Raw genomic sequence first — 16,186 nt, 5'->3', positions numbered from 1 at the left:
TCTATCTATCTATCTATCTACCTATCTATCTATCGCATTGTTTTGCTGTTGCTAAACCTGTACCTCCTGTTCGTCATAGCCTCAAGAATTCCTTGTGAATACCATGGTATTAGGTACTGTTTTTTCCCCTCTTTGTGTTACTATTCCTCTACATAACCCAGAGAGAAAGCACCATCTGAAACATAAAGAGGAAATTCTGCAATAAAAAGACTTGAACTTTGGAAGATACTCACTTGATATGGCCAGCATAGACTGCTGAAGCCTCATAATGGCTTGAGCTGAAAATTAGAACATGCTTTTACACAGACCAAGGACTGTATATTTTACAATTACAGGTTTGGTTTTATTATCATCAAGATGGAGCAAGGTCTAAAACAACATTTGGACCATCATGTGACATAAACTAATACAAAATAAGCAGCTCTTTACAGTCAGTAGAGCTATAGGTCCTTAAAATATTACTAATTTTGATTTGAGGAAATTGTTAATCATTGATAGAAAAATGTATTTCAAAGAAATATTTTATTTTTGTTATTTGAGAGTGATTTTATAAGGCATTCGTATGAGACAAAACCACCATCATAACAGGTTCAGTATCTATACAGTATAAAATTTGACTTCAGCCATTTGTTATCATTGAGACTTGGTGCTGAGCTTTTCTTCTTTGCTGAACCAGTCGATGTTTCAGATTTCCATAATGCATGCTTATGTGTGGCTTATCTATTCCCCTTTTCTCTTCCATTCCAAAATAACAGTACTGAGATGCAGCCACAGCATCACCTCCTCCTCATTTTCTCTCTTCCTCCTCATATTTGCCAGCCAGCTGGCAGAGGTCTTCACAGGCTACAGTCTCTACACCACCTGCTGGCTGTCTGCTCATCTCTGTTGCTGTGTCCTTACGCCATTTCCTCTGTTGTATAGGTTACCAAGATCTGGCATCACCCCCTCTTCTGATGTCTCTTCATCTCTTCCTTCTTTGCCTCCTCACTTCCCCTCTTCCTCTCCTCTTCCTCTTCCTTGCTCTGTGGGCCATTTGACAGAGATGTGGTAAGACTTCAGCTCCTCCTCAGGTACTAAGTCAGGAGCACAGCTCATGAGGTCGTGGCCTCGGAATGACTTAGGGAAGGCAATGACGTCACGGATGCTGGGAGCCCCAACCATAATGGAGACCAGCCGGTCCAAACCTAGAAAATCATGGAGTGATAAGATGACTTAATAAATATATAATTATTTTCACCCTTTAGCTCATGAATTGTGCACTTTTAGTGGTGGTTTTAAATATTACATATATCATATAGAATTTCATATTTTAACACTTGTAGGGTTCCATACATAATAATATTTTACTTACTGGGTATGATTTATCAGTTGAACTGAGAACTACTGCCCAACGGATACCTTATCTATTGATATTATTACAGATATGTCATATGGATAAGGCATAGAGCAGGTGTTGACAGATATGCAATACTTTACTATAACTCAAAAATGTTTTACTGGCTGCATTTCATGTTTTTCTATGTATTTTGAGTTTTAATTTAAATGTATTATTTAGGGCTGTGAGCTGGCTGATACACATATCCTATAAAACTACAAGATCTTAGGAATCTAATGGTACCAAACATGTTATGCTAGCCTCTCAGGAAGGGGCTAACTAATGCTACAAAGCTAGCCAATATTTTGATGAGGAAAAAACAACATGGCCATTTTTACAGAGGTGCCTTGATCTCTCACCTTAAGATATCTGAAAGAAGATGGATTGTGTGAGTCTCCTCTTTACAGTCATGTCCACTATATGTGAGTCCCATACAGTTTTGGACACAAACGATGCCTTTTTTTTTGCATGCATTGTTTATTACACATTTATGACTAGGAAAACTTGGCACACATTGCTGCACATCAAATTAATCTACAGGTTTCCAGCTTTTACAGTAGGTGATATATACCACTTCTATGGCATATACTATTGACCTGATATCTCCCTGTCCCCCCCAAAACTGGACTTCAAAATGCAAAATTATGGAATTTTAAGCCCGCAATTAAAAAGTGTGATTCATTGCGATTAACTATTGAAATTTTGCAACTAATCACAACTAAAAAAAAAATTAATCATTTGACAGCCCAAGTTTTTGTTTTCCACTGAAATTCCCTGTTCAAAGTTGACCTTAAATCTATCATAACTGTCATCTAACACTTCAATAATTTGCAGTTCTTGGATTTGTAAAGTGTGAACTGTAGCAGACGTAGCTGAAAGATATTATGTGTGTACACAGCTTTATATGTAACATAGAAAAGATTTTGTCTGATGCTCAGTAAGCAACCAGAAATGTGGTTCACTGATAAATCTGCACCTGACCAGATCTTACTCACCTAGGACCACTAGTGGAGGCTGCAGCGTTGTCTGGCAGAGCCAGACCCAACACTGGAGCCCCACCAATGGTCCTTGGCTCTGCTTTCAGCTAATCCCAGACCACCTGGACAGCCAGCAGCATTCCGCTGCAAACTAGCTCAGTAATTGTTAAAGTTTGCTGTGGTCAAGGGTAGAGTTAACCTTACCCAGAGCAATGCCTCCATGTGGTGGTGCTCCTGAGTCCAGGGCCTCCAGCAGATGAGAGAGAAGACTGGGGTCTTCCTGCAGCAGACACATTTCAAAAACAGTGAAGACCTGTAATTGATTCAACCTAATTCCAAAGGTAGGCTGGACACTGCCAAGATATGCAACGACTGACCTTAAGGATACTTTTCAGGACATGAAGCTGTTCTGAGGCCTTGTGGATGCGGATGGAGCCTCCTCCAATCTCACAGCCGTTCAACACCAGGTCATAGTGCTGACCACGCACCTGCAAAATGACAGTACAACCCCTAATCCCTCGTGCATGATATATGATTATTTATAAACATCCAAAAGTGATTAAAAAAACAACACAAAGATTACACAGATACAGAGTGAATCTATGTGACTACCTTCTGTGGCTCTGTGTAGAGTAACTGTGTGTCCTCTGGCAGTGGAGCAGTAAATGGATGATGGGCTGACTCCAGCTTCTCTGGCTCGTCTTCTTTGGGCAAGAATAGAGGGAAGTCTACAACCCACAGGAAGTGGAAGACTGAGGGGTCACGGATTGACACGCCATAAGACTCCAGGAGCTCTGCACACTGCAGGCGAAGATTACCCAGCAACGGGCGCTGAGAGCAGAGCAAGAGTGTAAGACACAGGAGAAAGGAAGAGTGGGATGGAGAGACCAGAGAAGATGAATTAAGGTATATTCTTGTTATATTCGCTATTATCTTTCCTTTGTATGTTGTAAAACTTTCCCCCTTCGTCAATCTAAGTTTGACGTCATCAAGTCTCACCACAGTGTGGAGGGAACCAGCTGCCATCAGCAGCAGGTCTCCTGGTTTGGCTCCAGTCCTCTGCAGCAGCTCCTCTGTGGCTGAGACAGAGAGCAGCTTCTTCAAGGGAGATTTCAATGTCCCGTCTGCTCTGACCAGCACCATGCTGAGCTCCTTGGGACAAAACATACACACATGGAAAAAAAAGACACAATGTTAAAGCACTGTGGGTAGAGACAATAACTGCATTTAACTTCTGTGAACCTTCTAAAGTTCTGTTTTTGTTTCGGATGTGTCAGAGAGGTGTTGCTTCTTCCCCACAGAGGTTTTGACAGGGTTCTTGGTGGTGGTGATAGTGGATTGCTGTCACCTTCCTGTATACTCTGACTATTTTTAGCCACACCAGCAGCATGGCTCTAAGGATGGCAGTGTCGGTCTGTCAGCCCACTGCTTTGGTCCAGACCAAATTATTTTAACAACTATAGATTGCCATGATAACGTGTACACACATTCATGGTTCTCAGATAATGAATCTTTATGACTCTTGTGCCATTATAAGACTTAACATTGCAGAGAACTGACACTGGATCAGTCATTAATAATCCAGATCTCTGTTGACATCTCGTGAGACAGCCACCATCAATCAAACATAAACTCTTATAAACTCTTTGTAACTGTGTTTCACAAGTGCCCTGTACCCTGAATAATGAATGCTAGCCTGTAGTCAGATTTGTTAACCAGTGGATATGCTGTGAGTCCTTTACTGTGCATTAAAAACGCCCAGTGTATGATGGTTTCCCTTGAAATATGATAATTTTGGAGTCTTTGTGAGGTAATTTGTTTTTTGGCAACGCTGTTGGGTTGTTTGGTCACTGTCAGGCAAATCTAATCAAACCACACCCACATAATGCAGATGAGGCAGAGTTTTGGGGTGTTAAAGTTTTATTAAATAATAATGTTTCTACGTTTCTACCTGATGAATGTCCATGACCGAAACATTGTAGTCTAATACATTTAACCTTTTTCTGCAAGTGCAAACAGTGTGCAGGTGTTCTCCTTTTTGATTCATTAAATAATAACGTAAAAGACTAGTGTGATGGATTTAGTAGTATCTAACAGTAAGTTGCAGATTGCAACCAAAAACCCCTCCACTCACCTCTCCCTTTCCAAGCATGCAGGAGAATCTATGGTGGCCTTACGGTATTACAACAATGCAAAAGGCCCTATCTAGAGCCAGTGTTTGGTTTGTCTGTTCTGGGCTACTGTAGAAACATGGCAGCGCAACATGGTGGATTACCTGGGAAAGGACCTGCTCCATGTGAAGATATGAAGCTTATTTAGTCTTGATTATTCATATTATAAAGTAATATTCTGACATTGCATAAACTTTGTAAGCTTCACATAGTCTTGTTTGCTGTAGGGCCACTGCAATGGTCAGCAATGCTATGCTTTTATATGCTCATACACAAAAACAACCACATTTAATATACATTCCACATAGTCACGCACCATGTGAAATGGTCTTTTCCATTTGTTGTCTCTCATTTTTATTCTCATTTGTTGTGCTGCATTCATCCCATTCATTGGTACAAAACAACAAGAAACTGAAAAAAATAATGACTTCACAAAAATGTAAGTAGATAAGAGACAAAGAGGAAAAACAAACCTACCTGGCCAAACTGAGTCTTAACTGTTTGTTTCAGTTCTTCCAAATGTTTCCCTGAAAATAGTTTCTGTAGTCAAACACAAGACAGAGAAGATCATTTGAGACAGACAACAGTGACGGGTCAACAAGGGTAAAGATGGCAAAACACAGACATCAGCAAATCTGTTACATAGTTTTGCTTTGTGTGTAACAACTTTTTGTTTTCAATATTATTTCACTGTACATCCTAATGTACAGTATGCTCTGATGGATTTCATTCAACGGGAAGCGGTTTTGGTCTTACCGCTCCACTGGGGACACAGATGGCCTGAACGGAGCCTTCTGGTTGGTTGAGAGCTGATCTTAGGAATTCAATTTCCGTGGATAAGAAAACCTGACTGAGATCGATCAGCTGGACAGATGGACAGATAGGAAGAAAGACAGGGATTCAGACAGAGTGACAGAGATGTGTGCTTAAACAGTCAAAAACACTGCTGGTCCCACACACACATTCACACCCTCTTGAATGTGCAGGTGATAACATCTGGGATAGCATTGTCTCGCTCTAACAGCAATAATTTCTTTAGTTTTTAGTCCACAATCTCTTTGAGTTAACATGGCCAATGCTCATTGTAGTCTGGCAAGGCTCAACAGACACATTCAGCACAGGCATCATTTTAACCGGGCTACACATAGATAATTGACAAGTGCTCTCCTTTTCTGAGACACCTATCACTGGGCTCTTGTAGGTCTCTGGTTACTGATCTGGAAACAGTGCTACATTTCTCAGAGATAATCCCCCAGAACTGGTTCTTAATTCAGTAGTAATTTAGTAAAATCGCTCACTTTAAATCAGGTTAGATCGGCATGGTAACCCACTGTATACTGTACAGCTACCCTGCTACAGAGCAGGTTAAAGGATCTTGTGGAGTTTTTGATCTCTAGTAATGCTACAGAGCTGTTTTCCTATAAAAGGTTTCCTCTCAATTATCTCATGCATGCAGGATACACACGGGCGTGCACATGGGTGATGCAATACACAGTCTTTTTGAGCTGCATGATTGGTCATCCATCCATCCATTTTCTAACCACTTATCCTCTTGAGGGTCGCGGGGGGGGGCTGGAGCCTATCCCAGCTGACATCGGATGAGAGGCAGGGTACACCCTGGACAGGTCCCCAGATTATCGCAGGGCTGACACATAGAGACAGACAACCATTCACACTCACATTCACACCTACGGACAATTTAGAGTCACCAATTAACCTTAAGAGAATTTTCTGGTGAGAATTAGAGGTAATAAGTAACATTTTTATTAAAATGAAAAAAAGCACTCCCTGTAAATTATAAATCCAACATCTTGGTCACCAATTAACCTGTCCCCAACCTGCTGTCTTTGAACTGTGGGAGGAAGCCGGAGTGCCCGGAGAGAACCCACACTGACACGGCGAGAACATGCAAACTCCACACAGAAGGGCTCCCACACCCGGGATCGAACCAGGAACCCTCTTGCTGTGAGGTGACAGTGCTAACCACCACACCACCATGCCGCCCTGCATGATTAGTCAATTAATTGATTATTCGATCAGCAGAAAATTAACCAGCAACTATCCTGATCATCAAATTACTGTTTTAGTATTTTTTCAAGGAAAAGTGCCATGATGTGATATTTCTGAGTTCTTAAATGTGAGAATTTGCTGCTTTCCTTGGGCTTACATCAGAGTACATTGAATATTTTGGGGTTTGGAAATGTTGCCTAGACAAACACGACATTCAATTAAGTCATTTTAGGCTCTAGAATTGTGCAACAGGTGTTCTCACTGTTTTTTAATGTTGTGTAGACTAAACAATTAATCAAAAAACTAGAATTACTGCCTCACCTTGTATGCCTCCGCAAACTAATTAAGTTACAGTTTACATCCATGTCTGTGAAAACATAGAACAGCACTGATGATCTATACAATCAGCACAGTTTCAAGGTGGACACCCAAGATGAGTGTCACTAATTCAGTATCTGACTAAGTCTTCTGTTCCTGAGATATGACGTTGAATTATGTCCAGGAAAGTGTTTTTGCAGAGCACTGTGATGTCACAGTGAAGTTGACCTCTGTTTGTGTGAAATTTTGCCATAATTTGCCTTAAAAACAACTTAAGAGAATTTTCTGGTGAGAGTTAGAAGTAATAAGTAACATTTTTATTAAAATAAAAAAAGCACTCCCTGTAAATTATAAATACAACATCTTGGTCAGATAGACCTCATCAGATATGAACTTCTTTTCTTCACCTCTCCTTGATCTCTCATTTGACAGCAGAAACAATCTGATATCACCTTGAACTTTTTAGGTGCATCACATATGATTGATATGCCAATAGTTTGTTCATCATGAGACAAATAAAGTTCAAATACATTCTACACTACTAAGTGTATTGAAAATGTATTTAAGGACATACATAAAAATTCCTACGCTTACTTTTAATATCTGGATATCATTCCAGATGTGTACAGCCTCCTATTCCGTCATAGTTATATGATTACATTGTTTACATTTCACCATTGCTGAATATCATATTCCATATTTTCACACAGGTATCACCATTTTGAGTGCTCCACTCATGGTACTTAAGATGATGACTGAACTCCGCCTCTTTCACATGAACACTTGTAGCTGGATTAGAACACCCAGAGTTAAAGGAACCGGCTGACGTGCAGTTTACTAAAACAAGTTATCCTTTATCACCAGTGTTAGGCTCAGTGAAGCCAGGCGACTCTCTTCATGATACAGATTGTTTCAAACAATCAGATGGTTATTTTCCAGACTAAAGTCCCATGTCAGCACATATCAGATGAACAAGCTCAGAAATTTGGCTGGCTTTGTGTTTGTCTTTGTGGCTTCTTTAAAACTGTTCTTATAAAAATCAATGTTAATCAATCTTAACAACAAATACATTTTATTTAACTATGTGAACTGTGAAACTAATGAGAAAAAAATAACCTAAAAATGAAGAACAAGGTTGATCCCAAGTAACAGCAAAGCAGTATTGAGTTATGATAGTAATAACGGTAATTCGAGTCATGTAACAATCTTATTTTTTTTCCTCCTGCAAAACGATCAGGTCTGATATGCAGTCATCAAGGAGACACTTAAAACCAAAAAAACAAGCAACAAAACCTCACCTTCATACTGAATCTGGTATCAGGCTTGTCCACACCGTAGTCCCTCATGGCCTCTTCATATGTCATGGTTTGGAAAGGCACCTTAATGGGACCTTTCTCTGTGGGCCAGGAGTACTGCAACAAACCCTCCACCAGGGACATGATACCAGCCTGGTCCACAAAAGACATTTCTATGTCTACCTGGGAGAGATAATGAAAGGATAAGCTGTCAGAGAACACAGAGCAGGACTGTGAACCAACTAGTTAAGTTCCAGTCAACACCAGGACCAGGTGCAAACTATGAAACTATGTACAAAGCTGAGTGTGGAACACTGGACACTTTCCCACCCTCAATGGTTGCCATGTTGCCTACATAGAAGAAGGGGCAGGGCCACAGACACATTTAGAACCTGTGAAATGTTGCCAATTACTGAGGGAAACACCAAAGCACTGGATAAATACATGTGTATTTTTCACTAACAGCATTCTGTTGTTGGATATATGCCATCAGTATGTATATTAGGTTCATTATAATTATTTGCTTCCATGACCAATAACGTGAGTGCTAATTTTAGCTTGCTAGCTAGCTAACAGTGGCATATTTTATCATCAGGCACTAATGCTGTGGCTTGAGCTATATGATCTAAGGGCATAAGTTATGTTTGATGTTTATGCATGTTTGGTTTCAATTCGCCGAACAGAAGAAGAAAAGCTGTCAAATCTTGTGATCATCATTTCCGGTAGTGTGCAGTGGCAGTGTTGCACACCACCCTGTCCAAATCTGCGCACAATGCAAGTAAGTACATAGTACATGTAAGCATACTAAGGGACTGTACTTTATTCATCAGAGTAGGGGGGCGGCTGGGGATTTATTCTTGTGGTTTTCATTTTATATATTGTGACGGTTCCCGAAGCAAACAAACAAATATTTTTCTTTGAGCCTCCCTGTGTGACTGGGGAAAATGCACAACCCTACCTCCACCATAAATAAACATTTTTACAGTTTCTGGCTGTGATAAATGGTGTGATTTTGGAGATTTTTAAAGAAAACATACTTTTCAAACCCACTTGCAGGTTTTGGTTCTGAGGGTATTTAAAACAAGCACAAAATACGGCCATTAAAATTTGAATGTCAATCCCTTGAGCCAAATCAAAAACTCCCTCCTTAGTGCTTGAAAATGTGTGCCCTCCCATTTTGCACCACCCCCTCCCCTCTCATAAATAACAAACAGTCCCTAATGGAAGTATGTGATTTGAGACACAACATGAGTTCCCTTGGACCTATTGCCACGTAGTTTCACGGTTTTCATTCAGGTGGCCTGGGTTTGACTCCCGATATGGACACAAATGTCTATCTGTCTGTCTATCTCTCAATTTATCTATCGATCTACTCACTGATTGGAAAAGGGCTGTAGACCAGACTTGAATAATCCAGCTCCAATACCAACCACTAATGACATTAAACTATCAGAGTAAGTAACAGAGTGAAGTTTGGTGCCAAGATAAGACCTGGCTGTGAGATTTAAAAAAAACAAAACAAAGGTTGTGTGTATTTTTTGTTTCCTGTACTCTTGCCATCCCTAAATGTTACCTGGGTGAACTCAGGCTGTCGGTCTGGTTTGGAGCCTTCATCTCTGTAGCACCGAGCCATCTGGAAGTACCTGCCACAGAGACAATGGAGTACTGTTGGATATTATGCATGATGGTACTTAGACCACTCATTGTACACTCCTGTGAGCTAACACTACAGGTAAGTACATTTTTCCAAGTACTATGCTCTACAAATTTGTACTCCACTACATTTCTGATAATATTTGATTTATTAAGGCAGGTCTTTTTTAGGTGGCTGAAACACGTTTTGCTGCTGCCCGCCTCCACAGCAGTACATTGCTTAGTTTACATGTCGGACTCCAGCCTGCCTCTCTGAACTGGAGGTGTGCTGGCTGACGTCTGCTGTACGTAATACACTGACTATGGCTAAGTATAACATAGAATCCCACTTCAAAAAATCTGAACTATCCCTTTAAGCCTGTACCCACCTGTCTACACCAGCCACCATCAGAAGCTGTTTGAACTGCTGTGGACTCTGGGGCAGAGAGTAAAACCGACCCGGCTCTCTCGACGGGACCACAAACTCTTTGGCTCCCTGAAACACAAAAGAATGAGCAAAGTCTGAAGGAAGCACAGACTATATTGTTTCCCGAAATTGATAACAGAACAACTTGAAAACAATTTGAATGTTCGTTTGGCAAAGAACCCCTGAAGTGACTTGGATTCTGTGTAGTTAATATCTTTAAAAAATATTGGACCTTCTTACCCCCGGTGTTCTTTTAAACAAGGTAGGAGTCTCCACATCGACAAAACCTATAAATGAGAAAAAGAGACAATTTGAAACAGTTTGATTTAGTCATGCTTCAGCACCTGGATTCTACTACTGTCTACCTTCTACTGTATTGTGTAGTGTCTGCATGGTTTTACTCTAATATCTCCAACCACAGACAGGATCCAACTAGACTCATCGGGGCAGTGTGCTTTTAAGTGTGAATGTGCTGGTGAGTGTGTGATGGCTCTGTTTTGAATATGAAACCTGTCAAAGTGTTTCCCAGACCAGGAAAATCACCAATCAGTCACTGTCCTGGACAAGATAAACTGAACAGAGACAATAAATCTCACTCTCCGTACCATGCACATTACAGAGGTATTCTCTCATCTTCATCACCAGCTGAGACCTCAGTCTGAGGTTCCTCTGCATCTGAGAGGACCTCAGGTCCAGGTAGCGATACTGCATCCGCAAAGACTCTGATTTCTGTTCAATCAAACCACAGCAACATAATCAGTCACAGTTAATGACAATGACAAATCTGATTACTTCGTGGAACATAGAAAATAGTTACTTACTTTTACAAAGTCTTTAATTTCAAAAGGCAACTTCCGGCACATGTTGAAAACCTCCACACTCTCAGCCAGGACTTCTATTTCTCCTGTTGACATGCCCTGTTTGTATAGACACAGAATAAGAAGATGGAATACTCTTAATAAGAAATACCTACCTCAAATTTTACTCTGCCAACTACCAAAGTTCAGAGTAAGTCTCTCAAAATACCCTGAAATTCTACAGAACATTGCTGCAGACAGTAATTTGAAACTTTACATTACATTACAGGAGTTCAATGATGAAATTATATGAATGAAGGTGTTCTTTGAAAAGATTTTGCTCTGCACTCTCATATGACTCCTGGTTTGTACATAGGCAGCCCATGTTCAGCACTAAGTTTGGCAACAACCCTTTTCCTCCTGGGGATCAATAAAGGGTTAAATTAAATTTACAGCATCCTCAAAACTTACTCATCTTTATAGGCAGGTTCAAAAGTGGAAATCATATCTCACTGGCTTAGTCCTGGTTGGCTCTGCTCACAGAGGAATCACTAGAATCAGGTGAGTCAGGGCTATTTGAAACGTCACAGCCTCCACTCTGTAGAATGAAAACGTCTTCACACTGACTGGACGAAAGCATATGTAATTCATTTTAACGTATGCCTTTATTGTATCATAATTAAATGAAAAACATTTTAAAAGAAGGCAAGCTTTTTCTCGTTTAAAATGGAAATGCACTGTCAATGCAAAATGAAAAAAAGAAAAGGCAGTGCCTTGCTTTTAATACCAGCAGGTCCATGCTGCTCTCTGCTGGACACTGTGCAAAACTATTTATTCAGCTATCAAAGACTAAAAGCTAAATAACTGTGATTTAACATACGTTTTTTTTAATGAAACTGCAGCACAGTATATCCATATATAAAAAGGAAATACATACAACAAGGTATATGTTGCTTCACTTTTTTTGATTGAGTAGTTCTTTGGGGGGACAGTAGCTCAGTCCATAGGGACTTTTCTTGGGAACCAGAGGGTCACCGGCTCAAGTCCCCATATAGACCAAGTATGGAGCAGGGCCTGGTAGTTCAGGAGGTGCCAGATTACCCCCTGGGCACTGCTGAGGTGCCCCTGAGCAAGGCACTGAACCCCCAGGTGCTCGGAGCGCCTGTCCAAGGCAGCCCCCTCACACCGACATCTCATTTAATGCATGTATAGGCCCTGTTTGTGCATGTGTGTGTATTTTAGGCCTGTGTGTAAATGACAGCAGAGTGAAAAAAAATGATTGTCCCCTCTAGGATTAGTAAAGTATTCTTCTTTTTATTTATGCATTTCAAATCTTCTCTCTCATTTTAAGGTTTGACTAATTATTGGTTTAGATTTACTGCACTGACAAAATCTTAGCCAGTGAAGCACTGATGAGTTAAGGAACAAGTATCAACTACAATGTGACTCAGCAGCCACCAGGACTCTCTGTGTGCAGCCTCTCAATCAGTAAAAACTGAGCTTAGTTCACAAGTGAATACAGAGGTTCAAAAGAGAGTTAACATGACCCTAAAAGAGACATTAAAAAGAGGGCCGCTCTACAGCATGTAAACCACAACTAGATTTTCAATACACACAACTCACCCCTTTGTTTCTGCTGTTTTTATGGATTAGCAGTGCTGAATGTCCTCATATGAATAGGGCAACCTGCTTTTGACAATCAGTGGTGATTTAATGTTAGACACAGACATACACAGACCTTGTTCTCCTGCCCTGCTGGTCGTCGTCTGACTGTTCCTGTGACCTTTATGACAGACTCAGTTGTGAGATCGCACAGGACTGCTTTCAAATCATGCGCAGACTTGGAATACAGAAAAAAAAATCAAGTTTTGAGTTCACCATCAGTCGAAACAAAAAGAATTTGAGCAGGAAATTGTTTGACATTATTATTAATATCTTTGTTTTTGTTGTTATAGTAATACCAGACACTGCATTGTGGCATTTGAATTGTTTTCATCCTTACCTCTTCCTGAGGGATTAGAATTTGTGTCAAGCCACTGAAATCTCGCAGGATGACAAACAGGTCCTGCCTGTTGGAGGGAGGAACAATGTTAAAGAACTGTTTTACGTGAGACCAAGGGAGAAAAACGAAAAACTCTGGGTGATGGGTGATGATTGAGCCCTGCTTCCCAAAAAGCAACCATCATATTGTAATATAAACATAACTACACAATTTCTCTTCATCACCGATAGAATAATGGAGTTAGATAGGAGAGAAAAAACAAAGAGCTTAAAGGAAGTTAAAATGTCATGTAACATACACTGCGAGTCCTAAATGCAAAATATTTTTCTCTGAGAATGGTGAAGGCATGACCCGCCCCACTCTCCTTCTGACTGACTAGTATTCATTTCCTTCATTGTTTGGGCTTGTTAGGTTCAGGCATGAGACTTGAAATTGGTTATTTAGAGTAAGAATATCAGGATAGGCCAATCAGAGACAGATTAAGGCAGAGTAGGAAAGGTCATGTCTGAGCCATCCTAGGAAGAAACATGCACTCTTAACAGCAGTCAGAAGAAAAGGTGGACTGACTAACATCAGAATTCTCATCATTTTTATATGAGGCTTTACTGACAGGCTGAGTTGATATAAATGAGCGAGCTGTGCACATTTTACTGACATCACAGGATGTGGGGGGCATTTTCACCCACACTAGGGATAGCAGTGTCTGTCCATCTGTCATATAGGCCACTAACCATCAGACAGATGTACAGACATTCAAGTTTTCCATAGGATAAACAACACTTACTGTGTTGCTCATCTGTAGCCCCACAGAGCTGCTAGCATGTTAACCCATATTAAATGTTACTTCTAACTGCTTTCTGGAGCCACCAGTATTTGAAGGTGATGTCTAACATAGCTTTAAATCCCTCTGTTGATTATTGTTAGCTCCATGTCTGTGTGTGAACAGCAGTGATACCTGAGATACTGGACCCAGCCACACAGAGTGACTCTCTCTCCCACATGATCTGATCTCAGTTCTCCACAGGTGTGACTCCTGAATGACAGACTGCTGGGACCTGGAAAAGAACCAACACCATGATTATGGCTCGACAATAACTGGAGTTGTTGTGATGATATGATCATATTGTTCCAAAACATTGTCCAAATGAATGAGACAAAGAAAGCTGTAAGATAAAACATCTGTAGTTTTCAGTGGTGCACAATGTATTGCTCTCAATGTTAGTTTGATTATTCCATGTGATTTTGCATCCATCTGTTATATTATGTATATGGATATCTGAAAATATCATGTATATTGTTATAGTGATTTCAATCATGGGACGACATCACACTTTAAGAAACTTAGGTGAGTGACATGCTGGCCTCACAACTTTTGGGGAGAAATTGAATTTTTGTGTTTTTTGCATGATGTCATGATGTCAAATATTTTTGTAAGCACTGGGGAGGGACTTGCTGTATTTTGTATTTATTTTACAGCCACATTTTTAAGAAAATATACTTTCCAAACCAAAATTACACCATTCATCATAGCCAGAAACTGCAAAAATGGAAATTATCGTTGGATTTTCAGATTTCCGATGTGATATTTCATCAAAATCACTTTGTTATTTACAATTTGGCCAAAAATAAATGCAGTGAAAATGAGAGGCTTTTTTCAACTCCAGGATTTCATGTCCAACTTTTAACTTTCAAACATCAAAGCCTAACTTATTAATTAGTAGCTTTGGAAAGGGTTAAAAAAAAGAAAAAGAAGAAGAAATTAAGTCACAGCCAAGCCACCTCCCTCCTCTGATAAGTAAAGAACAGTCCCTAATGGGAGTCACCGTCCAAAGGCAGTACTACAGTTAGCTAAAGTCAAACCTATGAATCAGTGTCATGATGAGTCGCTACCTGTCAGTACCTGAGGCTGGAGAAGCAGACTGGCAGAGTGTGTATGAGCTGCTCAGGTGTCTGACTTGAGGTTTCCACAGCAGGCGTCCTTGACTTGAGGTCAATGCTGAGCTCTGGTACCACACAGTGTGAGCTCTGAGTCCTCTCAGCACTCTCTGCAGCACATACCTGCTCTTTGCTGCCATCCTCTAAACACACACACAGTGAGAAACCAGGCTGATGTAAAGATACCTGGGGCTGTCAGGGTCATGGAGCTCCTCTGTCACTGTGTCCCGCTGTTTGAATGAAGCACGTGGGAGCTGTTCTTATGAAAGACTGTTATACACAGTTTCTCGATGTAATGACACCATCATTCAACCTGAGCGCTAATACCGGGATCCGGACGTTACCGGCTCGGGATGTGTGAGACAGATACCAAACCTCCGGTATCACTACAGCTCGTCCTGGTTCCGGATTTTCGCTCCTCTTCAACAGCTTTCACAACTCTCTGCTCATGTGGATGGGATTCTCTGATGCGTTATACACAGCGCAATGCCAATCCATGCATGTAGGAGTCGATTATGCGTCAACGGACATGACGTCATGATGTGTTACAGACCAAAGTAGTCAATCTGCAGTAGGTTTTTATGAGTTTGTAGGAATAGGAGCTGCGACGGGTGACATCGTCAAGATGCGTTTAGATATTTCAATAGTACATGGTTTCGATCAGTTTCCATGATGATGTGAAACAAGATTTGATTTTTATTTGGCTTATTTACTTCGAACGAGTAAAAAAAGAAAAAAAAAAGAACAGCAATCCTTTTAATATACAAAATCTCATAAACAGCATCAATTTGTATTAATAGATAATTACATGTAAGGAAAATGTATATTGTCCTACCCCTTCTCTATACATCACACAGTTTACTCATCATATTTACAACAGACAATTTTTTGTCTGTTTATTTATAAACAAATATTTTTAAATAAGGACATATTAATTATTGTTGATATACAATTATTATTATTATTATTATTATAATCATCATCATTTTCATTATTGTTGTTGTTGTTGTTGTTGTTAATAATAATAACAAGCAATAATAATACTACTACTACTAATAATGATGATGATAATAATATGTTTATGGTACAAACAAAATGAATTTTGTCCTTTTAATAAAAGTAATATATTACTATGTTTTATAATTGCATTAAAAACAAGGAAACATTATTACTTTTTTGTTTGGACAATTTCGACTGCAACACACTGTCCTTATGAAATTGGAGACATACACAGTCCAAAAATATTA

General features: G+C 40.0%; 1 protein-coding gene across 1 annotated transcript; it reads right to left on the bottom strand.

Annotated features, from left to right (window-relative positions):
• Nucleotides 1-319: 319 nt before the first annotated feature.
• Nucleotides 320-15,430, bottom strand: dars2 (aspartyl-tRNA synthetase 2, mitochondrial). Its single transcript, XM_049597245.1, has 17 exons — nt 14,905-15,430; nt 13,960-14,059; nt 13,005-13,071; nt 12,741-12,842; nt 11,027-11,122; nt 10,811-10,934; nt 10,446-10,492; nt 10,168-10,274; nt 9,720-9,789; nt 8,150-8,329; nt 5,280-5,387; nt 5,001-5,063; nt 3,352-3,504; nt 2,965-3,183; nt 2,730-2,840; nt 2,557-2,632; nt 320-1,184 (listed from the first exon to the last, which is right to left on the bottom strand). Exons 1-17 carry the CDS (start codon nt 15,077-15,079, stop codon nt 985-987), a joined length of 1,998 nt encoding a protein of 665 aa, XP_049453202.1. The 5' UTR covers nt 15,080-15,430; the 3' UTR covers nt 320-984.
• Between the last annotated feature and the right edge of the window lie 756 nt (nt 15,431-16,186).

Source organism: Epinephelus fuscoguttatus, linkage group LG15 (genome assembly GCF_011397635.1).
Source record: "Epinephelus fuscoguttatus linkage group LG15, E.fuscoguttatus.final_Chr_v1".
In the NCBI taxonomy this organism is placed as follows: domain Eukaryota; kingdom Metazoa; phylum Chordata; class Actinopteri; order Perciformes; family Serranidae; genus Epinephelus; species Epinephelus fuscoguttatus.
Note: the sequence above shows the minus strand (reverse complement) of the source record. Positions and strands in the feature narration are given on the sequence as shown.

What these genes read in the sequence shown, in the direction of transcription:
- dars2 (XM_049597245.1), bottom strand. Translation starts at nt 15,079, where the DNA reads ATGGCAGCAAAGAGCAGGTATGTGCTGCAGAGAGTGCTGAGAGGACTC. An exon ending in ATACCAGATTCAGTATGAAG is followed by an intron (nt 5,388 to 8,149) that starts GTGAGGTTTTGT and finishes CCATCTGTCCAG; the next exon opens with CTGATCGATCTCAGTCAGGT. An exon ending in TCTGTGTCCCCAGTGGAGCG is followed by an intron (nt 5,064 to 5,279) that starts GTAAGACCAAAA and finishes GTTTGACTACAG; the next exon opens with AAACTATTTTCAGGGAAACA.